Raw genomic sequence first — 24,712 nt, forward strand, 5'->3', positions numbered from 1 at the left:
GGGTTTTGTATGTAGAATCTCTTTAGCTCATGAAAGAGGAGAACAAGAGGTGGTTGTCTCATGTTTGGGCTTTCTACAAATTGGATAAAAGATCTAATGTAGTATAAATATCTTCAACCCAGACCAGAAAGTGAGTAACCTGAGCTAACAGGCAAAAGACAAAGCTAAACAAATCCCAACAATCAGTCTTTTCCCAGTAGCTCAACTCTAGAATAATTTATGTGCAACTGTAATGGACCTGTGATAATGCAAAGTGTTTAAATCAAGGCTGGACAACTTCAAAAATAAGAACTGCTGTAGCTTCAGCAGAGTTAAAAATACCATATTGAAAAATTAAGATGGGGTATTCAGACTTCATTAGACATAACACTTTCTGATCTTTGAGTCTTTGTCTAGCTGCACAAGACTGGAGCAATGTGTCTTTCTGCTGTACTTTTAGTCCCTGGAATTTTTCCATAATGCACAAATTAAGATGGAAAGTTAGTTATTCTGATTAGAAAAATACGTAATTCAGACTGAGGCTTAAAATTGAAAGGTTATCATCGAGTATAATTTTGCTTTTCCCCTTCTGGGTTCATGCTATCCTCGTATCAACTCCGCATTATTCTATAAAACAATTGACATGAAATGTTTAAGTAATTTTAAATTACATATGGACTTTTTCATATTTGCTTTCCCCTCATCCATGCTTTGCATTGTATTTGGCATTTTGCGCAGTGCAGATGAAGAGCAGTTTGTTTTGGGTTAAGCTGTTCTTTGAAGGACAACACATGGATGCTGTATAGTAACAGGATGTATTTTATTTATTGTACACTGGGCCATACATAAATCAGAGAGAGGGAAAAACATGAACCATTGGGTTCTGTGTAGAGACAGAGGGTGATAATTTCCACTTGGAAAACTGTTTAGGTCAGCTTCAGGAGGGAAAGAATGAAATTTGATTTTAGTGGACCTGAAGATGAACACCATTTCCCATTTACTGGCAAATAAATATTGGTGATGAAAAACTCTTAATATTTGACCTTGAGGAGCTTCTTTAAAAGAGTCACACATAAACCCTTGAATACCCAGCTACCAAATGCTTTTGGCAAATCCCTGGCTGAAAAGCATCTATTTCTAAACAGAACTTAAGAAATTCTATACCACATACAGAGAGCAACTAGAACATTTTTCAATGCCACAGTAGTGCGTTTTTGTCACCTCAGTTTACAAGGTGGTGTGGACACTCACCATACTGGAGATTTCAGCCATGTTCAGTGGCTGCAGAAACAACCATGCCAGAGGAAGACTCAAGCACTCCCTGACCAACAAGAAGTGGCCAGCTCTACACATCAAGAGGTAGTTGGACAGCACAGTCCCCTTGGTGGCAATGTTGTCCCCACACACTCACATCAGTCCCCTCCACGGTTTTGGTCTACAACTATCTGCTGAGGCAGGGAACTGAGGCAATTAAATTTTAGGTTTTCTTGGTAGTTAGCTTCCCCAAGAGACTGTGAAGTGAGTGCTGTTCCCAGCAGAAATGCTTGCCCAGGCTTGCTGACCATGCATCTGTACAGGTCCTGGGAGTGCCTGCTCAGTTTTGCCGAGCAGGGTTAGCCCCAGTCGCTGTCAAGCTGCCCTTAATCCAAACTGGTTGGCTGCTCAGAGCTGAGCAGGGAGAGGCACAACTTCCAACAGAGCAGCAGCAACAGCTCTTGGATGCAGCACCATCAGAAACTGCTGTGGTCAGTTCCAAATCCCACTTGGCAGTCAGAGGGTGAACACCGAGCACAGAGACAAGACATCAGGAAGCACTATCATCTGCATGGAAAAACCTGTAAGATACTTAAGGTGGGATTTACATACATATGTAGGATTTGGGAATAATACCTTAAAAGGCTTAATTTGATTGTAAAACATGGAGGTCAGAGTTTCTGTAAATCCTTTAGAAAGAAAGAAAATTCAGAGGTATAGGAAAGAAAATTCAGAGGTATAGCTTGCTGGCCAAAAACAATACAAAGCAGCTCTCTGGATGCTTATTTTATCAAGCTTCTCAGGTAAAGGCAGTACTGGGTACCCTGAACCCCGACATAGGATTTGTATCAGCAATTTTTCTGTGCTTTTGCAATTTTGATTTTATCACAGTAAGGTCAAGGCAGTTGGACATAAAAAAATACATTTCATTTAGTTCTCCTAGACTCTGAACCAGGTTGATACAAGCTTCAGATGAAAAAATTAATGCCTGGTGGTCCATAAAGCAAGTTGTTCCACTAAACAAGTACCATATGAAAGAAGAAAATCTCACATGGCCACAGAATATTATTCATCCAAGTGGTAACCCATAAGTGTATATCATCTCAAGGTAGTCATTTACAAGATATAGGAGATAATGGTTTGGCTGCAGAACATTTCTGGAGGAGGAAAATATTGTGGAAGAGTGGAGATACATGAAATCCTATTGTTGAAGTGTCTGAGGACTCTCATGTATTTCAATAGGGTTCAGATTTCCTTATTCTGCAATGTTTTTTACAAACTGCATGGAAGAATCCTGCATGAAAATCTGGTTGTAGGCAAGGCAGGTTGTACCCCACACAGTCACTATAATAATTAAAATTAAGACTGAATTAAATCCCAAACCTACTTATTTTAGGTTATGTTTCTACTACTTCCATCTACTTCAATATCCAGAAGTAGGTTAAAATTAAACAAGCAGGTTTTTTTAGATTCCTGTTTTGCCTAAGGTACTAGATCTATTCAGATAATCACTTTCTAAAAATCACTTTTTTTTAAGAAGAATTATAAAAATATGCCTGAAGCACTACATTGACTTTCATAGGATGATGGCCTGTAATTCAGTAAACAAGAGAAAGCTGCTCTGGCCCCTATTCGTACCCGAGTGCTTCTGCTAAAAGATGCAACATGATAGTAACTACTCTTTTTTTAAAAAGCACACTACATATCTACTTTTGCTTTGTAGCTGTAACAGACCTTTCACAAAAGCCATTTTATCTCAAGTAATTTATTTCCTTGCAAAATACAATCTACCACATAAAATACAGACCAGCATGTTTCCTTCTAATCTCTTTCGGCTACCTTGCTTTCCAATGTTACTCTGAAGTAGGTGTTAAAATTTAGGATAGAAAACATAAGTTAGTGGGATCCTATCCCCTTCAAATACCTCAATTCTTCTGCAGTAGAAAAACTTACTAGGGATTCAGAGGGTTTGGTTTTGAAGTTCACAGGAACTATTACACCAGAGAATAGAGTAAATGCTCTAACCTAAGATGAGGCTCTTCTAACAGAAGATCCTACTTCTACTAGAAGATCCTGGGGAAAGCTTGGCTGAGAAATTAGTGTCATTAGCTAGCAGGACAGTGATCTCATTTCAGTGACCATGTTCTATCAGCACCAGGGATGACTTACAATGGCAAGGCGTTTAAAATTAATACGTAAACGCTCTCAAGTGCTTTCTAAAATGTCAGTTGCCTCTCTCCCAGTTTATAAGGTATCATTTTGTAACTACTGTATTATAAAAGTGTTATGCAGGTATGTTATAAGCAGTTACTAATGCCTTTGCTACAGGCTGAACCTGTAAGAGCTGACTGGCAATGGGCTGCTAGGGGATGCCTATTTAGGATAGACCAAAGTAATTCTTCTAACACACCTCGCCAGTATTTTATTTCATAGAAGTGGTAAACTTTTGGTCTCAAGAGCTGTAGTGCTGATGGTTCAAGAGGCAGCTAAGTAGATAAGTACAGTAGTTTCCAGAGTGGAGAAGAAAGGGGATGGCAAGGGGAGTACAGGCATTACGTACTTGATTATACTTGGTCTCTTCTTACATCATAGTCACCATCAGATGGACATGGGGTATTAAAAACCTTTTTATATTTAATTAACACATTGCTAACTTCCCTGCCGGAAGCAGGCAGTCATTGCATGCTAGAGGAGTAACTGCAGAAATGCCATTGGCATGAAGAGGCTCAGCTGTTCCTCCAGTAAGTTTCTGTACACACATTCAGGAGAGTGTAATGATTTACACACTACTCTTAAGTAGAGGCAGTTTGAACAGCAGATTAGTAACATAAACTAACAAGCTATATGTGCCTGTCAACAATACACAGCAGAGCTGTTGCTGTCTTTGGACTAGAACAGTTGCCACGTAAAAACCACCTTGTTTATAAGAAAATACATACCCTAAGTCAGAAAGAGACCATGAGTAAGTATTGTGTATATTTTACACACTCAGCTGACTTCAACTGATAACAACTTTAAAAACAGGAAGACTAAAACCTCAAGTCTGTCAAGTTCCGACAACAAATTGTGTAATCCTGGTGCATCGTTGTTGGCATTGTTAGGTCTGGTCCTGATACCTCGGTGTCAACACCCCTCAGGTGCAACCACTGCACGCTGCTTCAGTCACTCTGTGGCTTCCTGTGGAAGTATGTGCAGATCTTCCTCATGGAAACGGAAGTGGCTGCAGCCTAGCAAGAAATAAAACCAAAACCAACATGAAACACTTCTAGGTTAACAGTTCATATGCTGCAGGAGTCTCAAAGTCTCCCCTCCATCATCGTTCCAGTTTGCTCGTCTTCCCAACTAAGAGAGTAAATGAAAGGCTCTTTATCTGTCTCACAGATAGGAGGCTTAGTACCTACAGGAGATGCTGTCTAAATCCTCGGGTTGTCCCACTGCCATGAGAAATGCACTCCAGCTGCAGTTTCAGCTTCCCCACAGCAGGTAAGAGAGCTGCAGATTTCCGAGATACAGTAAAATCAAGGAATGCTGTTGGATATTCCTGGCATCTCCTCAGGCTGTGAGAACAACACAGGAGCATCCCAAAATCTGAACCAGAGCATACTGGGCAGAAAAGATAATTGTTCTATAGTAATCTCTCTCCAGGGCAAATCTCTCTGTCTTGTGTTTAAACACGTACAGCATGAAGCACAAGTAGTCACAAGTAGCTGTAGGTTTCCTATAGCCATGATTTCTTGGTACAGCCATGACATGAAGAGTACAGCTGCTATGAATAACTTAAGGAGTGATGGCTTGCCCACATCATATCTGATAGAAGTGTTGGAAGCGATGAAAACAGGTAAATGAAAGAAGCCTCTATGATGGCAACAACTTCTTGCATCAGACATTCAATTGAGAGTACAACTAAAATTTGATGATTGAAAATTTACCTAACATTTACTGAAATAAGACTCAGGCAAAGACACTGGGAGTCCAGTTTCAGAGACAAGTTTGGTTTGTTTTAAAAAATGTAATTGTAATTTCCTAGTTAAACCCTCAGGCCAACATTTTCAGCTGCTTTATAAGCTTAACTTTCATTTCAGATCCTAGGATGAGCTCTGTGCCAGGCTTCCTGTACACCAAAAGTAGGATGATGTAGGTAGCCTGCACTCTGACTCTTGCACAGCTCTTGTTTTCTGAGTTTTCCACTGAAGGAACTGAAGGCATTATTTAATGCCCCACAGTTTTAATGTGGGTAACAAATTCTTTTGCTACCTGAGCTGGCAGAGAATTTAGCTCTTTCTTCCAGTGCTTAAGTAGCTTTCCAGTAACATAAACAGGCAGATGTGATGGTGAACACATAAACAGGAGATCTGCCAGGAAAGCTGTTGGCATTATTGTGCCTCTCAGAGTACAGCTGTATTTAAGATGACGGCTACATCCTTCAAACATCCAGCTGGGAGCCGCAAAGATCTCTGAGCTCCTCCGTGCCTTAAGTCCCTTGAAAATGAAGGACACATCATAAAAATTCTGTTCCTGGGTGGAGGGGATTAGTAGATAAAAGCATTAATGTATCTGGCTTATTAGGCCAGAAATCATCCCTTTTGTCCATAGTCTAAGGGATCAGGTAGTTCTTTGTGTCTGAGCAGGAGAGAACAAACAAGGGGAGAGAGGCAGCTAACGATAACTTCTTTTATGACAATGTTGTTGGCTGCCCTACTTACAGTTTTTGGCGAAGTGGCCACTGCCACAGACTCTTGTCTTTTGGCACCAGGACTGCAGGATGACAGGGGGCTGTTTGATGTGCTCTGGCTGCCAGCTCTGCCAGTCCGTAGCTTCTCTCCCAGAGCAGACAACCAATTTTTTCTTTCAGGAGAACTGTTCTCTTTATCTACTACCTCAGTGTCTTTCCCATGTGGAGATCTGAAAAGCTGGGGGGAAGTTTGAATGCCTGATGGATTAATATGGCTTCCAGAAAGGGAAGGCTCTTTTGGGCTGTGGCTGGAGCTTTCATGGTTGTTAGCCAAGTCAGCCAGGCTGAGAGAGTCTTCATCAGAAGCTTTTTGGTCTGGAACCAAGTGACATAAATTCAGCTTGGATTTCTTAGCTGCATGGTCCAGCTCAGTGACACAGCTACAGGCCTGCAGACACTTCTGCCCCGCATCACCCTCCTTGCTGCAGTCAAGCCTTCTCTTGGCACGCTTTTCAAACTGTGAGTGTGGGACTTTGGGAGGGCAAGCAGCTTCCAGGAGACCCTGGGGGACTTCTGCCAGGGCTTTTCTAGGAGAAGGAGCCTTTTTCTCCACTTCTGGAGGAGAAGAGCACGGAGTCCTTGTAACCCAATGTTTGATGGACATTTTGGAGGAAGGGATCAGTTTGGGAGAGGCACACGGGCTGGCTCCAGGGGGCTTGGCTGGGGTGGAGGCTGTGGTGGTCGGGGTTTTGACAGCGACCGTCGGAGTGTTGGTTGGCAGCGGAAGGTCTCCAGAGTAAGTGGGAGCACAGGCAGCGGGCCGTGGTGAGGAAATGCACATGCTGCCCACTGTCAAGGCCTTGGCAGGAGTGCTCTGTGGGCTGGCTGGTCGCCCTAAGAGGGGAGAAATAAGTAGTCTGATGAGGAACACAGAACAGCAGACTAAGGACAGTCCTTTTAAAAACACCCCTTCCAACCAGGAGAGGAATCATTGCTGACCATGTGCCTCAGACCAACCCTTTTGAACTAAGAAGTTGTATAAATCCCTCTGATTTTAGTTAAACTAGTACATAGTCCTTCATAAAATCCTGTATCATACCGATAAAGTATAATACAGTACATTGGAGTAATGTCTGCCATCTATCCCTTCAGTAATAAGCTCTCTTACATGAGCTACAGCCAAAACGAACAGACAAAACAAATCCAGAATCTTCCAAGTTTATCCAGCCTTGCTGGAGCTTTGCATTGGTTCAGTCCAGAGAGCTTCCTGGGAAAAAGGCTGATCCCCACCTGCCCTGCATCTTTAACAGTTGCATAACCGAGCTGAGGGACAAAGGTACTGTAAGCAGGTCCCACAGCTAATTACAGTTCCAAGGAAGCCTTACACTGTGATGCCCCACCATGTGAATAATGCTCCTAGTCAGGTATTACTAGCTGCATATTTTAAAGATTTTTTTAAAGTGTGAGAACAGTGAAAGACATATTTTCATTCTCTCATCTTTTTTGCTGGAGGACTTTCTGCAATGCTGCATCAGAATTGAGACAGTAGTTATTTAACACACCCAGGGAAGTTTGAGAAATTCTTCCCCTCCTGAACAAGGACTTATATTCCAAAGGAAATAAAATCTGTCATTGTAGTAAGTTACTCCTTTAAAACAAATGATTCTCAAACAGGTATTTCACAGTGGCTTTTGAGCCAAGATATAAATGCCTCTGCTTGTAAAAAAGAAGTTCTGAACACCCAGGAAACAGCAGTCATAAGTATGGGCCTGAGGACCTCACTAACAACTGTGGGAATCATACATAGCAAAGATCTTGGTCTGCAGCAATATTAGACAGGGTTCTTTTATTTTTAATTTTTTTTTTAATTTCCAGCCCCCTCCAACAGAGAACATTAGTGGGTTTGTAAGATGCCTGTTTTCTCATTCACCTAACTCAGGCTGATGCAATTAAATAAGGTAGTGCCTTAAGTTACCCTGTGCACAAGAGCACTAAACATTTGGTGTATACCAGGGCTTTAATCCAAACTCCCCGCTCTCAGCACTAGCACTTCATTAGAACAGTGAGAAGTCTAGTGTGAATAACCTGCCATCTTCTTCACTATGCTGGGCTGTCTCACAAACAACATATTGAGTGAGCACCTACATGCCTGGTTATGTACCATACTAAGCCTCTTCTGATCCTTCCTTTCACTGTATTATCTATCTAGTATCCAAAATACACGTACTGCTGCATCAGAACAAAATTGAATAGGACCCCATATTAAAGGATCCCACTACAAATAACTTCAACACACAAAACAGAGTTAAAGGCTCCTTTCCTGATAAAATATGCTAGTCCATAAAAACTTGCTTCAATGTGGACTACGAGAACGTAACTGCCAAGATTTCTTCTCCTAATCTTTAGTTTAATGAGCACATACAAGACACTAATAACTCAGCTGGGAAATTAGTTGCACTCGAAAATCTGAGCTCCTAGAGGGAGAAGAAAGTAGCAACCTCAGCAATTCTTGATCCATAATGACCATTACAAATTCATTCAGCAGAAATATTGCAAGACTAGTTGGGTATGAACACTCTGAATCCCAAACCAGTCTGAAAGTTGTGCTGTGGACACACTGGACAATGGAAAAAAAGTTATCCTGGGAACTGGATGAGTGTCATGACAAGAAGCAAACACAAATTTGAGATAAAGAATAGGAAGATCAGGCTTTTTTTTCTAAGGCTTCATGTATTTTTCAGGCTTCTACTAAGCCAGATTCAAGCTGTTTCCATTTATGCTGTCATTGCATGTAATACAATACTGCAAATACCTGCAGTCAACCTGCATCCCACCGAAGCAGGTTATTTTGGATGTTTCCTACCTTCTCTGCCACAAATCTTCCAGAATGGTATTATCATTCTCCAGATTTAAGAATCACAAATTGTCCACACACAGGCCTGCTCCAGAAATTTGGTTATACAAAACCACAGTGAAAGTAGTAGAACTTAAAGAAACCACAAAAGTAATTGCCAAAGGAAACTCTGCTTGCTACACTTGATGATATAGGTCAACAATCAATATCTCAATCTCACAATTTGCTCCACAGAAATGGCTGGGGAACTACTAGGTTCATCCCAGCAGGTCTGAAATAGTACTCTGTTTGCCAGCTCTGAATCAGTCTCTGCAGATAACTCCTATATTCTAACAGCACGTGTTTTGTGCTCAAGAGCCAAGGTCAGCAGGAAGCCTGCTGTTGTGTTTGCAGTGTCTGTGTACTTCCTCTTCCCTCCTGTGTTGCTTTAATGCAGCAAGAGCAAGGAGAAATAAGTATTTTTTCTGGTATTATTGCCAAACCTGACTTGTAAAGTTTCAGTGTATAAGATACTTTAGATTTCACGTTTCTGGTCTAGACCTATGCCTAACTTCTGTTTTTCTGAAACACGTAAGGGATTTTTGAGCCCTCTCTGAGGAAGAGCGTGTGCACACGCAAAACAATTACCAGCTATGGAGTGGACCTGGCACTCTCCCTCCTATTGTCCTGCAAACTTCCTGCTAGACTTGTTACTCACTGGCGAAAGGTTAGAGGTAATGCTATCCCATTAGTGGGATTTGGAGACCTTCAGCCTTTATTTGCGTTAGCCAAGATGAAATTCATTTGGAGGGTGGCTTGAAAAGATAGGTGGAATGCAGGAAGTCACAGCAGCAGCTGCTGGGAAGCTATTGTATTCTTAGTTCCAGAGCTACTCTGCAGAGAAGCTCATCTTACTTCACTTTGGGGGGAGGGCAGTTCTTCTTTCACCTACTCTACTGCAACAAAATGCAGTTTTCAGACAAATTAGAAGTAGTACTATGATTGGGGTTCCTTTGTTCTGGTCGAGGGTACTACCTGCTTAGTGACTACCTTCTCTACAGAGCCCACATCTGCTTGCTAGCTCAGAGCATGCTGCTCAGCTTGTCTGAGTGCCCAGGCTTTGTAGAAAGGTACAGCATTTGTTCACCAGACTTAACACATGAATAATTCTGGGACATTATAATCATCACGACTGTCTACATGTTTTTTTCAAAGTACTTTCACTACAGAGCATTTGGCTGTATATGGTCAGTACCACTGACTAAAGACAAAGAGGGAGACACAATACTGATAACTGCACCTGAGAAATTTGTCCATGATTCAACTATGGGCAGAAACAAACAGTTCAGAGTTCCAAGGCTGTGTATGTGTTGCCAGCCCTTTCCAGCAAACTGGAAAAAGCACATGATCTTATTGCTCTCAGTTATTATTTGATATAAAGAAAGAAAAAGTGTGAGTTTTTGCTACGGTGACATCTCCTTTGGCTGTTCAATTATCAAACCCTGCTGAACCCCACTGAAGATCTGGCTGCCCAACAAGCTGTGTCAATGAATATTTGCTTTGCAGTCTGGCCATACAGACTTTGCCAATACTTGTAAGCTATTTCAGCCAGCCTGTCCTGTTGATGGCAGACATATTTACAAGTAGAAGTGCTTGTCTGGCTATATGAGTTATTGCCCAATATGAGAAAAACCCCAGAAGGTTAATAAGACAAGCCAAAGGCTTTTGCTGGTACAGAGAAAAGACAAAATTCAGCAGCCATGTTGCAGAGCAAAATAGCTCAGGGGCCTCACCTGCTCCATGTTCTTCTGGTTTCTTTTGAGTGACCCAGCCCACCAAGTTGGCTTTTCTGGGTACTGATTTCTCCTCCTCAGGACAACGTCGTAAGCGCCAAATCCTCACAGCGTTGTCATCAGAGCACGTGGCAATCTAAGTATAAATTTGTGTGTTAGAGTAACCAGGGCACATCCTACGGATCACTGGGTGAGTGAACTGGAGCAGCTACACCCAACACAGCATGCCACTATGAATGATGGTGAAGCTTGGCTGAAGGGGTAACAAGACTGACCACTAAACAATGAAAGGAACCCAACTCTGTTTCATTACTGTACCAGGCAGCAGTATTTGCTTTAAAGCAGGCAAGGCTGCTGCATCCATGTCTTTCTGCTATAGAAATCTCAGTCACCACCAACCATTTGTGTCACATGGCTGTGTTAAGAGACACTAGTCTGCTCAGCAAGGGTCATGGCACATTTTGAGATTTCAATCCCTTGGTAGACAAAAGCAGCCATGCTCCTTTTTGCACCTGTATCTTGATCTGCCTCTGTTGCTGAGGTCATCTTCTGCTTGGGGACAAGCATTTGCAACACACCGAGAAGGTGACATTGGAAGGCTGTTGCATGAGCTGTGCTATCTCTTCAGAGTCAGATGTCAGCAGTATCTGGCAGAGAACCCAACTCTGCCAGGAACACTGGTCTAGAGCCCTGCCACAGCATCACGTGCTCCAAAAGGATCTCTGGAATACCAACTGAAGGAGCAGCAACCATCTAGCCCACATTTTATGGCCCTGTTCAGGCAGATTAGCTGATGACTCAACAGGGAATCAGTAGAAAGAAAAAAGAAATGCTGGGGTGAAAGTTCACAGCAATCTGAATGGGAAAGTGTCTCTACTCTGACCCTTTTCACACCAATGCTGTCCCTACAGAAAGCAACCTTACCTCTCAAATCACACCAAGCAGGTTCCTGACCTGTCTTAGCACCACATTTTCCATTTTCCTTCATACTTTGGCATCTGAACAATGGCTGACTATTTCTTCCCTGTGTCAGTAACAGTTTGAAAGGCTGAATTGGTCTGCATTTCCAACACATCACGATCAGGATGCTGGACTACCTCTAGATCACAGGTTTTATCTGAAATGCCAGTTCTCATATTGTGCCTCTTACGAAACTAGAACAATTCCTCATGTTTGCCTGCAGGACTCCCAACCTCCTACACTGTAATGCTTTTCTGAAGCCCTGGTGCTGCCTTGCAAGCCAGGAAAAGCAGCTGACCTCTTTAATATTGTGGGGTGGAAGAAACTCTTAGGACGCTGTTCAGGCTTTTTCAGGGTTATTTCTAGTTTTGAGCTAGGCCAAACATTTGAACAAACTTCCTACTTCAGTTGTTTTCCTTATAGTGATACCTGGTGCGTAATTACTGACCCAGTATCACTGGAGGCTCTTTTTGTCATAAAAACAGCTCAGATTTTGAAAAGAGGTCACAATGTTTTCTGAAAAGGGTCCATATGGTTTTTAAAAGGCGTTCAAAACTTCTTGCCACTCTGTACAAGACTAGCAGGTGTATCAATGGTCAGGGGAAAGGAAGATGTGAGTATGGAACAACAAAACAAGCCTTTGGCTTATGAAAGCCCTGATTAAATTATTTCACTGTTTTGTCTCTTATAGGTAGTATCAAGATCTTATCAGGAGAAGTCTTTGCTGATTTGCAATTTCTTAGGACTTCTCAGCCTAAATCATCTGAAAGTAATAAAAAGGTTCTGATACATTGTGCTAATACGACACAGTCAGATTACTGTCCCCTAAATGAACATTTTTAGAAGTAATTGGCTAAAAATTTCCTCCCAAAACAACAAATGCTGCTGCCATTTTGAAAAGCAAATGTTGTCACACCACATCTATTGTTTCACAGTAAAGACAGAAAACAAACCTTAGTGAAGTCTGAAGGACACCAAGCAATGGAGGTAACTTCTTGAGAGTGACCAAGGAGTATCCGTGGAGGAAGGCTGGGCTCAGAAACCTTAAAAATTCCACAGAAAAACAAGCAAACAGTCAGAAGGCACACAGCCTAATATACATCTCTAAGAAAAGACCCCATAGCCCACCTGGGAAGCATACTTCCCATCTTTCTTGTATGAAATGCATAAATCAAATGCTCTCAGGCTGTCATCATGAGGCAACAACTGAGGAAGCCCTAAGCAGCAGTTCGTGGAAACACTTGTTCAATTCCTGCTACACATGGGAATTCTGACTCCTGAGTTGTCAGCCCAAAACATGACACAAGCATTTAAAGTACCTCTACCTGTTCCAGGTAAGATGCTTAAATTTTGGGAGGCTCATATTTTGCATCAGGTTAGGTAAATAGTTTCTGCTGCCATTTTACCAATGTCCCAATCAAAAGTCAATGGTTTTATTAAAAAACCGAAACCATTGCCAACAAAATCCCATAGATGAACCTTCACTGGCTTCAGGACTGGCATTTGTGCAACTGCCAAGTGCCTGTTCCTCCTCCAACCAATCAGCTGGACCAGACACCCTCTTAAGAGTCCATAAAAAAGCTCTCTAAATCACCCACATTCATTCAACTGATCTCCATTTCTCTCACACTCTTCATAGACATCTTTCTCCTGTTCTACAGTATTGATACTCATCTTCGACTCCAGCTCTTGTAAGTGACAGACAGAGCTGAAGCCAGAATTAAGTGGCCCAAAGAAGAAAACACACACACACAGATTCTGTCCAAGCTTTGCTTGCTTTCAGCAGGCAATCCTTTCTGGAGCTGTGAGTCACCATCATTGATGTGACATTATCAAGGGGATTTGCATAAATGACTAATGGAATGAACAGATCCTTTACTATGTGGGAAAAGGAGTAGACATTACACATAGGTTTCAAAGATGGAAGACTTTGGGAAAGGCTTCTGATTTACACATATTTTTCTCTTGTGGATCATCATCTACAACAGCCTGCAAAACTGCAGCTGAATATCCAGCTTCAGAACTTCAGTTGTTCTGATACAAACAGGTTCATCTTAACAGAACGCTTTTTTTTTCCCATGGCATGATAGAGGCAATCACTTGATTAAATATCCACTAAATGCTTTGGTCAGAGCATTCCCTTCACTGCCAAAACATGCAATGCCATGGAAACTAAATCCCTATTTAGAGAATAAACAACAGATCTTGGTGCAGAGAACACCTTGCCTTACAATTAACAGCAGTCTTGCTATTATACACTCATAACAGACACAACAGTGGTCCAGTAGCCACTGATTGCTGGAAGGAAAGCAGCAGAAGGGAATTACTCTTTCTAGGACACGGTGGTTTTACACTATAGCAGTGTAAATTAAATCAACTACACCCAATTCACATTACTGTGAAGGGAAGAAGAGTGCAGAGTTATGGCTGTGTCCACTGTGTTTGGCAAAAGACTGTCGGCCAGTCTGTGCATGTTAAGTCAGGATCAGCCACGGCACAGGCTGCTTTTTGTGCCTGAATTGGCAGGATATTGTTGGGGAAGTGAGGCCTATTGTGGAAAGGTTAAAAAGAGAAACCTAGGAAATGAGACTTTTTTTAGTTGCTCTCCTCACAGCTGTTACATCCATCTTCAAGAGGCAGCATAGAATGGTGTCCATGGTTTTGTGCACCCTATGGCACAGAAGCACGTACATTCCAGGGCTGGGACAGACCAAAGCATAACGTGATACGGTTTCCTGGGAGTGATCCACATCAAAGGATTGAAAGAACAATGGAAGTACATGCCTACAAACAGTACTTTTTTATTGCCAGGAAGGCACCCCAGGTACCATCTTCGTGGAGAAAAACCTCTCTGCCCTTCAGCTTTTATAATCTTACAGTTGTTCAAGAGTGAGATTTCATTAATTAATAAACTTCTAATTAAAAAAAAAAAAAACCAAACCCAACACAATAAAGGAAGCGTTCATTGCCTGGAAGTGACTTACATATGAAAACAGACTCAAACAGCATCCTTGTCAGCAATAACTTCTATCCTCACCCAAACACAAACTTAGCACTGATGCTAACGTTTCTCAAAGAAATCATCTAAACGGAAAAGGTCTTCCTCTGCCTTTCATTCCTCTCTAGCTACAGAAAGAGCTCTTCATTAAGGTCTTTAGAATGTTACCTGTTAACTGCTCACACAACATCTAACCACTTTCTTTTTCACAGTATAGTAAGTCTTCATGCCATGAAAAGATATATATGTTTCAGAGTCAAATCTGCCAGCATTTAAACTAAGAAGCCTCTGAATATGACAGATCTTGGAAGAGACAAATTCATTGAAGTCCCACTTTCTAATATGACCATGGGATTAAAATAAAAGTAATTGTCTGATGATTTATTTTATAAATATGCAATATGATCTGTCACTCATATGCGATAGCAACACAAGCCTTCTGTACATTAATACATTTTAAATGTGCCTAAATGCTTAAATTTTGAGATATAATGACATCCTCAAATACTCTCAACTGAGTCCCAGCCTGTGTTCCAAGAAAGTATCAAAACACATGAACACAGAGTGTGCAACTCAAGTTCACACAGCCATTTTTGCTGAACTTGCATGGAACACGAGGAAGGTTAAAATTACACCACTTGGCACAGTAGTCACGCTACCACACTCCTGCCTCTACTGAGTGAGCAACCCAGCTGCTTACAAGTGTTCTCCAAATTTAAGAGGCTACATACTCAAACCACAACCTCAGCAGGCTGACCCTCTCCTCTGAGAGGTCTGCATTTTACTTTCAAATTCGTTGTGAAATGGATACACAAGTCAACATTCCCTAAAAATTATCCCAAACCTGAAAAAGGCAGTCACCTGTGGTTTCTGTCTATTCTACTTCAGTAACTCTACTCTGTTCCCATTTGGGGAACACGGAGAACAGACCTCAAAGCATGCCTTATTCTGAGGTGCCTGCTATTACCTTGGTGACATTTGCATTTCCTACACATCACTGCAAAATGTTAAGTGACGAAGCCTCTCAGCTGTCAGACAGTGCTTTGGAATTTTGCTGAAGGCTCTGCCTGAGCCCTTGCTGTAATACAAAGGCTTTAACTACTGTAAATTAGGCATGAGAAAAAGCTATGGCTGAGGCAGGAGCTGGAAAAGGGAGAGGTGGAGGGAAAGAATGCCCTTTAAAACAATTAAACTTTCAGGTTTCTGCTAATGTGCTCCACTGCTAAATATGAACTGAGAACTGTCTACTTGTCATAGCAGCCTGAATCAACAGGACTGAAAGAGGATTTTAATGCCCATTAAAACCAGATTAAGAACAGCATTTGCAACAAGCAGCAGCGATGAGAGACGTACCAATGGCAGGAGGTTAGCTCTGTTTTACATTAAACAATTACATGAAGCCTTGACAGCAATATACACGCTCCAGGCACAACATGCCAGGAGGTAACCCCATGCTGCTTTGGGTAGGACTGGGAAGCAAGGAGGGTTCTATGTGAACATGAAAGGCAAAAGCAACTCCAAGCTGCATGCTTGGGTCTCCCCCCATTGCCTCACCTTCCAGATGTATGCATTGCAGTCACTCGAGCCACTGACCAGGAACTGGTCATCTGGGCTGGTGCTGGATTTAATGTAAAAGGTTGAATTCTGGTGTCCACTGAAAACAGCCACTGTGAAGAGAAAACAAAATAAAAAGATAAATAAAAGCCCCACTCAATGCACAGCCCTGCAGTCAGTTGTGCAAGGAGGGCTGATCTTACAGGCTTTTCCTGCCTAGCCACATATCCTTTGGAGAAAGTGGTTGCACTGCTCCCTTGCTCTGGGGCTCTGGCAGCAGGAAGTTTTTATTATTCAACTGGAGCCCTTCAGGCTTCCCAAACAAAGCAACGGCACTTTCATTAAAGCTCTAGCTTGACCCATAACACAAGCAGGCTCAGCCATCACCTGGGCTGCCCCCCTACTCTGGTTCAGGTTCCTTGTCTCTTCCTCCCTCAGTGCCACCACATCAACAAGGGCAGTCCCACAGCAAGGGCCTTCTTCCACCCAGGTGGCAACAAAGGCACTGGCTGCTCCTTGTTCCAGCTGCCAGCAGCTTTATTTCATCAACAAAACTTGCATTTTGTCAGTCAGGCTCTCCTGTATTTAAAGCCTCGGTAGTGTTTGCTAAAGCCTTGAAACCATCACCCCAAATGGCTGACATTCCCGCTAACCACAAGGGCCTTCAGCTGGCACGGGAGCCGAGTGTGGATCTGGAGGGCTTGGCTGCACCATGTCCTGTCCTCTCGTGGGGCACAAAGGACAAGTTGCCCAGTGTAGCCCCGGGCTGGGCTGGCACCCTCTCCTCCAGCCCTGTTTTCGTAATGGCTCTCGCAAAGGAAACAATCCACAGCCCACAGGACACGCGGCTGCCTTCAGTGGCCTTTGAAGAGTTGCGAGACCCCAAAACACCCTTTGATTTTTTTTGCCCACAGCTCTCCCAGTGCAGTGGCCACCAGACGGCGAATCCCTTCCCAAACCAGGCAGCCAGTGCTGTTCCAGGAGGATTTCCTGACGAACTAAAGCTGCCTCAGCGCTGGATAAGAGCAGCTGCAGCAGCGGTGAGGGCGCAGTGAGAGCGGCACAAGGGCGGGCAGGCGCTGCCCTCTGCGGGAGCGCTCCGAGGAGCCGCAGCACACGAGTTCCATGCAGCTGGAGCCATGGAGACTGCTCGCCTCGGCTGCACATGTGAGGCAAGAGCTCCATGAGGAGGCCGAGGGCTGCGCTGGCGAGAGCCTGCTCCTGTGAGGGGACAGGCCGGGCAGCCCACTCCCACAGAGCAGCCGGCGGTGACACACGGGGTTGGCCTCAACAACCAAGCTATTAGTATTTACTACTTGCAGCACTCCTCCACTCTGGAAGCATTCCCACCCACCAGACTGCCTTCCTGAAGAGCAGACAGAAGGACACATTGTTCATTTAACTTCAGTTAACTGAGACACTGAGAAAAGGCAATGGAAAATAAATTATGTGTCTGGCTGGAATGCATCTAACAAGTTTTGCCACTTTCTGGGAAGTGGCCACTGGCCTATGACAAAGCAGCTTCGTGCACCAAAGGCTCTGGGCCATCTTTTGCATGTAAAGGTCACAGACACAGAGTTGAAGGAATCTGAAAGGCTGAAACTTCTTAATATGCTGGGGATCCTTTCTCCCAGAAACTGTGGTAGAAGTTAAATTTAAAAGACACCTTAAAATATCTGAAGTTATCAGGTGATCACTTTTAATGGATTCATAGCTAGAAGTCTGACAAATCAGTAACTGCCAGTAAGGAAAAGATTCAAACTGGCTTCAGGCTGGATAGCAGCCATTCCTCACTGGATAAAGAGAGCTAATGTGCAAACTACCATCAGTCTGTCTGGGTGAACCAGTACCTGCACTCATAAAAGTTTTTGTGCTATCAATTTCATGTAGATGGCTTAACACAAAATATGGATCTCTCCTGCATAGCTTTAGAGATAAGAGCATTGAATAGGCCTCCTCTTAAGTGTAGAACTTGGTCCCTGTCTCTCTATGTCAGAGGGACAAACTTGCCTTTCTACACTCTGTAACATCTGGTTTTTTGGAGCTAGTTCCACAGATATCATGCTTACCTGGAGTGGTCCTTAAACTTGTCATATTGAACATGTAGATACTATCATCAGTGCAGTTAGCAAAGAGATTAGCACCAGTGGAATCCAAAACCAGGCTAGAATATCCTACAGACAAAGAGAGAAGTTCTTAATAAGGAAAAAAAATTGGAAAAGAGACGTTCTCAAAGAAATGCCCAGAGAAGGAAATTTGGAAAGGGTCTGTAACATCTATGAGATTTTCATGGTAAAGTTTCTATGTTTGACAGAGCACTTGCTGAATAAGAAATGTTTCTAGAATAACACCCACATTTTCTCATGAGGATTCAGGGTGGTATTTAGAAAGGAATTGCACCTTCAGAGCAGGCAAGTGATTTATTTGATCGTTTCAAACAGATAACAGGAACAACCAATAGTAGAAGTGGAGGTCAAAAATAAAGAGAAACCCCCATGCTTTTGTAGAATAAACCATCCTCTGACTTTCTAGTGATTCAGGTTCAAGAAAAATCTTTCCCTGCAGGCAAATTATTTCACAAATGCCTGCTCAAGGATTTCCCTCGTGTTCCTGGGACTGATGCTGACCATTACCACATTGATTAGACAAGTCATCAGGAATTACTGTGTTGTATCAGAGCATTGTAAGGCATAAAAGGCACAAAGAAGACAGAGAAACACAAACAAGTGTGGTACTGTTTTTGATAACAGCTTCAAGAGGCGAAAATACAAAACCCTCGTCCAGTCTGTTGTCTTTGCAAGCTATAATGCAAAGGAAGTTCAATCTGAATTTTACTCATGTATCAAAATGACTAGCTAAATTCCTCAAGAGCTCTACTGTTCCTCATCTCTGTTTAAGAAAATGGACTGCTGAAACTTTAGCTAGTTTTTGTCATTGGTGCAGTGATACAAAAGTTGGGGATGTTTGCTCTTCAACTTGAAAATTTGGTATTGGCTATCAAAATACCGTGCAGAGTTTTCCAGTGTGATCAACAATTGGCTATAAGGATAAGAAATGTCACTTGCAGTACTTCTTAAATTCACTCTGCACTCTAAAAGATCCATGTCCAGTGCCCTACCAAGCTTGCGAGTGCTGGTTCCAGGGTAGCAGAAAGACCTGATGGGCAGCGGGTCCTGACGGAAGGCGGCGTAGTTCCTGCGCAAGTCCCACACTTTGATCACACTGCAATAGAAAAGCATGAGTGTGTTCAGCTTCCAAATTTCCCTTGCCATGCTGCTAAAGCCTTTTAGGAGCACAGGAAGTCAGGTTGCTCATGACTGAGGAGTGTTCAGTGCTAAAGAGACAACAACTGAGAAGCAGAGCAGAGCTGTGTTGAAAGCAGAACAATTCCTCTGCTGGCCGTGAGTGAGGAGGCAGCACTGCCTTCTGTAACTAACACAAGACAGAACAAGAGCCTACAAGCCAACTTCCTTCAACTAGTAAAAGGAAATACAAGGATGCCTTTATACTTAGGACAAGTAGTTTTAGTCTGCAGTTTTAAAAATCAAGTCTTCCAGTTTTTCCCTTGCTCTTTGGGAGCAAGTCTCTGTCATGAACCATAGGCAGGAGAGTCAATCTTATCTGCCTCAGAAAGGCTCTGACCACATGGAAGCTGCTAAAGAATCGAGTCCAAGAGGGTCGTTTCCATGCTAATCAATAAGACAGTTTGCTTGAGCTCCAAGATGCTGCAAGAGATCTGGCACCTAAGAGAATGAATCTTTTGTAACTCAAAGCAACGTTTTCTCAAGCACACCTACACATATCCAGGCCCTGACCACCCACCCACATCCAAAAAGGCTGTCTAACAATAGTCTGTCTGTGTGTGGTCTCATAGGTCCATGAGAACAGAGAGAGAGATAAGAATTGCTCTCATTCTGCCCCATAGCTAAGACAGTAAAATGAGCATTTACCACATATGCACAATTTGTCCAGTGCTGCAATCTCCAGCAAGGAAGTAAAGCCAATGCAAGCTGACAGCGTAGCTGTTGATTCCACCTAGCAGTAACCCTAGCCTTGTTGGCCACTGATTGATCTTAGAGAAAAAAGGTCTGTATCTTTTTACGCCACTGAGCACACAGAATAGGCAGGAAAGCAGGCATCCTCCCTCCTTACCCATCAACAGCTCCTGCAGAGATCAGAGTATGCTCGTCCTGAAGCAGCACCACAGTTACACTCTGCTGGAAATCCTTAAAAAGAAAAGAAAAAAGCACTTTATTTTCTTTTAAGGTCAGCAAGATCTTGCTGCTTACTTCAAGGCCATGTGAATGCAGGGAAAACCTCCTTCTAGCCAGGCAGGAGAACCTAGAAACACCAGATGTCATTTAGGACACAACAATCCTTTGAACACTCCCACCAGTGAAATTGCCACTGAGAGATAAGTGTTTGGGCAGCAGTTTGAGATTACACCTTTCAAGTCACAGATAAGAGAGCTGCATTCATCACAAGGTTTAATATATTAAAAATTATCAAGTCTTACTCCAGTAAGGCAGTAATTTGTTTGGTCAAATTAGGGGGGTAAAAAAAGACAGGAAAAAAAAATTACAACCCTTCATATCTCCCCCCTCAAAAATGGAACGCTGGCCACTCCTTTCCTCTCTGGGAAAACAAAAAACAAAAAAAAAAAGATGTATTTTCACACAGCACTTGCCCAAAGTTGGCTTTTATGATGCATGGGTTGTTAGGCAACTAAACAATGTCTAAAATTAGCCACAGCAAATGACCATGACAAAAAAACCTATCTCTGCAAAGATAAATGGAAGCATTTACCACATACAAACCACATATTTCTCACTATATTTACTTAGGAAGAATTCTGTGAACAACACTGTCCTCAGAAGACACATTTTGTTTGTTCCCCAGATACCTACCACCAAGGGAGCAAGTCCTCTCAGGTTCTGCCTCTTCTTCTTCTGTTTGGAAGGAGTCTGCTTGTCAGCCACGTTGTGTGCTCCACTGATTTGATTCACCTGTCTGTAGAAGCCATCTGAAAGAAATCAAAGACATCTCAGTTAGTAGTTTACATGCAATTTTTTATCACTTTAATAAAACAGACATCAGCTTGGAATTGGTCCTAAAAGGTAATAAGTATTTTGGACCAAACCACTACACTAAATTGGTGTTTCTGCCCGGTTACAAACCGAACCCGCGACACTGAGGCTAACCTTTAAAGTCATTACTGTATTCTGAAAAGAAAAAATTGTTACTTAAATACAAAACCAGTGAAAAGAACATGGTGCAAAAAATTACAGAGATCAGTGCAGCATGGACAACGAAGGTAAAACTGATCTAGGCAGGCTACTTTTGGCAATCATCACCCCTTGGTCTGTTTTTCACATCTTACATCTTGCTCCGGAGCATTCAACCCATCTCATACCAAGCAGAACTGTGCTCACTGGAACGTTTCCAGTGCTTTTCCACTCTATTTTATAATTTTCTGTCTAGCCTTTTGTCTGTTACTTTATGAAATGTACTCCTTTACTAGATTGATGCACTTTTCTACTTTTTTTTTTCCTACACCTTCCAGTTCAGTTATGTGGAGTCACTCTTTTCCTCCACTTGCCTGTTTGGAAAAGCCAGGAAATCTGGGACAGATGGAAGAGCAAGACATGTTCAGGCAAAGAAATTGATGTGGTAGGGCAGGGAACTGGGAAAAGGCTAAGGGGAAGGGGCTGGAGAAGGAAAAGCTCCAGGAAACAGAAAGAGGAGCAGAATGAGCTCACACCGTATTTATAGCAGGTGTTCCCACAATATATTCATTGCTGCCAGCACTCACAAGCTCCTTTTTTTCTACACTTTCTGCCTTCCTTCCTACTCTGGCAGGAACCTTCCCAGCTTTTCTTCACCCCTCTGGATGGCTCTGACCTAAGCAATCTCTCCCATCTCATCTGCTTTTGTGCTGCCGTAACAGGGATGCACTCTGTACCCCCTCATCTCCTTGCCAACACACAGGGAATTATCAAACCAGCCTGTGTATCATGATGCAAATCTGGGACTGCTGTAAAGTGGAAAAATGTATTATGCATAGCAGAGATACCCATTCCATCCTTTCACAGTACTAAAGCAGTACAGTTATCTGAGACTCCTCTGCTGCCTATATTGTAATCAAAAGTGTCAGTCCAACAAGTCCATCTGAGCGGGACTTTCATGTGAGACACCAAGCTTTTTTGTTACATATCTGAAAGTTTATTTACCTTTCTTGTTGCACCTGGTATCCCAAACCATGATGTTTCCATCTCTGCCTCCAGTACAGAAGACAGCTGAGAGAAAAAGAGTGTTATTAGTTTCCAAAAGCATTAATTTAATTAACTGAATGCAGTACAATGCCACCTATGTATCTCTGGCCCTTCTGTCCCAACACTTGGGATGCCAGTCCTGGAAATACAAAACTCAGGCTATTGTTTTGCCATGCTTTTTGACTAGCTTCCTTACTCCTGCTATTCTTTTCTTACTCCCACTAGAGAAACCAGCTCATGAAAAGCATATTCACACACTTAGGTATGGAAGTAGATATCTTATCTTATCTTTGCCCCAGATCAGAAATGTGCAGATTTTAGGATCAGGACCATCAAGTTCCAATAAAGACAGTTTTGCTTTACTGGCTGGGTCACTGCTCAGTCAGCCTGTGCTATTTCTACCTGTCAGTTTCCAAAGCCCTTTATGAGCCCTTAAAGTACATTGCCAAGGGGAAAGAAGAAGGAAAAAAACAGACGACGGGGAATATCAACATTTACCTTTCTCAAATCTAGAAAAAGCAACTGACTTGAGGCTACACTGGTGACCTTTGCATATGCCAAGAAGCTCGCCAGCTCTCACATCCCACACCTTGGCTGTCTGGTCTCCTGAAGCAGTGACCTTCAGAGGGAAAAATAAAAAGTTTTAGTCATTTTCTGTACACAGTTGCCAAATCATTAAAAATAAAGTTAGATGGCAAAAGACTGCTTACAATCCTGTGTTCCCCTGGCACCCAGGCAAGGTCAAATACAGCATTTGAGTGAGCCCGCCATTCTAACAAGAAAACAAAAGCCAAGATTAGTTCAGTGCATCACAGAATGATATTTTGCAGAAGACTAAACGACATCAGACACTGAAATCAGAAATCTTGTCAACAGTTTGCCTTAGGATGAAAACCAACACAGAACAATTCATCTACTACTGCTGTTTGAAGAGCACATTCATGCTGCTGCTTTGTAAAGAAGACTCAGCTAAGTATGTGGAAGGATTTAAGTACTGAAATTGTAATTTATGTTTTAAGAACTTGCAAAAAGCTCTCTTTGATTCCAGCGAATCCCATACTTGTCACATCAAATGAAGATCACCTTCTATACAACATTTACCTTTAAAAACAAGCTTGCTGGTGGTCTGTGCTTCAGTATCATACAGTCTAACAAACCCTTCTTCATTTGCAACTGCCAGTACGTGCTCCAAATTTGGGGCTGAAATAAATTGAAATGGATTATATTATGTAGCTAATACATAATCATGCCCATGCTCTTTGTGAAAGGCCACAGATGCTTTAAATAGGGAATGCAGCAAATATATGGCTGAGGAATAAACAGCATTTACACGGCAACCTAAATGTTAAAATACAGAAATACTGGCAAGCATTTTTTCTGGATGTTCCACTCAGGAACGACCATACATGAGCAATCAAATGGCTCCAGGAGCAACTTTTGAGCCTCTCTGACCAGCTATAATAGTTCTCTAGTTACCATTTTCTATATCTATAGTAAATATCATCTACAGCTTCCAGCATTTTCCACGACCTAAGTTGGAAGAGCAGGAAGCCACCTTGGAGAAAAGTAAAATCTCACGCCAAAACTAGAGTACAATGAATGAAAGAGTTTTGCCCTAAAGATCCAGGAGCTTCACTGCTTACTCCTACCCCCATCATGGGGAAACGCTGTGTTTAACTGCCTGGTGACATCCATCCACCTCTGATTTCCACCTAATGTTCTCCACCCTGTTATAGTTTTCCTATATTTTGAACAAAGCCCAGTCTTTCATCTATGTAGCCTCACGCTGTCACCAAGAGGACATACCTTGAAACAGACACAGACGAAACAAAGGCACATTAAAATAAATGCTTTCCAGTTGCTTCTATGAGGGAATACTTTCCAACAGTATATCTAGGAGCACCACAAGCCAATGTTTATCACGTGCAGGAGCAAGTACACTGTTATCAGCTCACTTTAAAACAAGGAACTCTGCTGACAGCAGAGCCCATACCCTGCCCCCCAAAAGGGCTTTCAGAAGATGACTTTACCTGTAGAAAAGGTGCAGCCGAAAGGAGGGACCGGCATTCCCGTTTCTCCGTAAGACAGGTGGTCATCTTCTTGGCTGCACTGGTAGTTCTCCAAGAGATGCTGCAGGGGAAGCGCTGAGGACGGACCTACAATGGGACAGACGGACAGTGAGCGCACCAGACGCCACAGGCTCGGGGGCCAGGAGCGGCGAGGCGGCCGGGCACGGCCGGGCCCGGGAGGGTGTGCGGGAAGGCGCGGTACCCGCGGGAAGGCGCGGTACTCACGGGCGGGCGCGGCGGCGGCGCGGCGGAGCAGCGCGCGGCACAGCATGGCCACGGGGACACGGCCGGCGCGCGCCGCGCCAGCTCCCGCCAAACCACCGGCCCG

At 42.9% G+C, this 24,712-nt stretch overlaps 1 protein-coding gene across 1 annotated transcript; it reads right to left on the minus strand.

Moving 5' to 3' along the window:
* Positions 1 to 4,391: 4,391 nt before the first annotated feature.
* Positions 4,392 to 24,655, minus strand: DTL (denticleless E3 ubiquitin protein ligase homolog; the record flags this gene model as incomplete). Its single annotated transcript, XM_082276930.1, has 15 exons — positions 4,392 to 4,460; positions 5,937 to 6,799; positions 10,532 to 10,667; positions 12,445 to 12,534; positions 16,044 to 16,156; positions 18,113 to 18,217; positions 19,162 to 19,265; positions 20,196 to 20,269; positions 20,951 to 21,066; positions 22,274 to 22,339; positions 22,814 to 22,934; positions 23,026 to 23,087; positions 23,417 to 23,515; positions 24,346 to 24,471; positions 24,610 to 24,655. 15 exons carry the CDS (start codon positions 24,653 to 24,655, stop codon positions 4,392 to 4,394), a joined length of 2,190 nt encoding a protein of 729 aa, XP_082133056.1.
* Between the last annotated feature and the right edge of the window lie 57 nt (positions 24,656 to 24,712).

Source organism: Coloeus monedula (genome assembly GCF_965178545.1).
Source record: "Coloeus monedula genome assembly, chromosome: 2".
NCBI classification, from domain to species: Eukaryota; Metazoa; Chordata; class Aves; order Passeriformes; family Corvidae; genus Coloeus; species Coloeus monedula.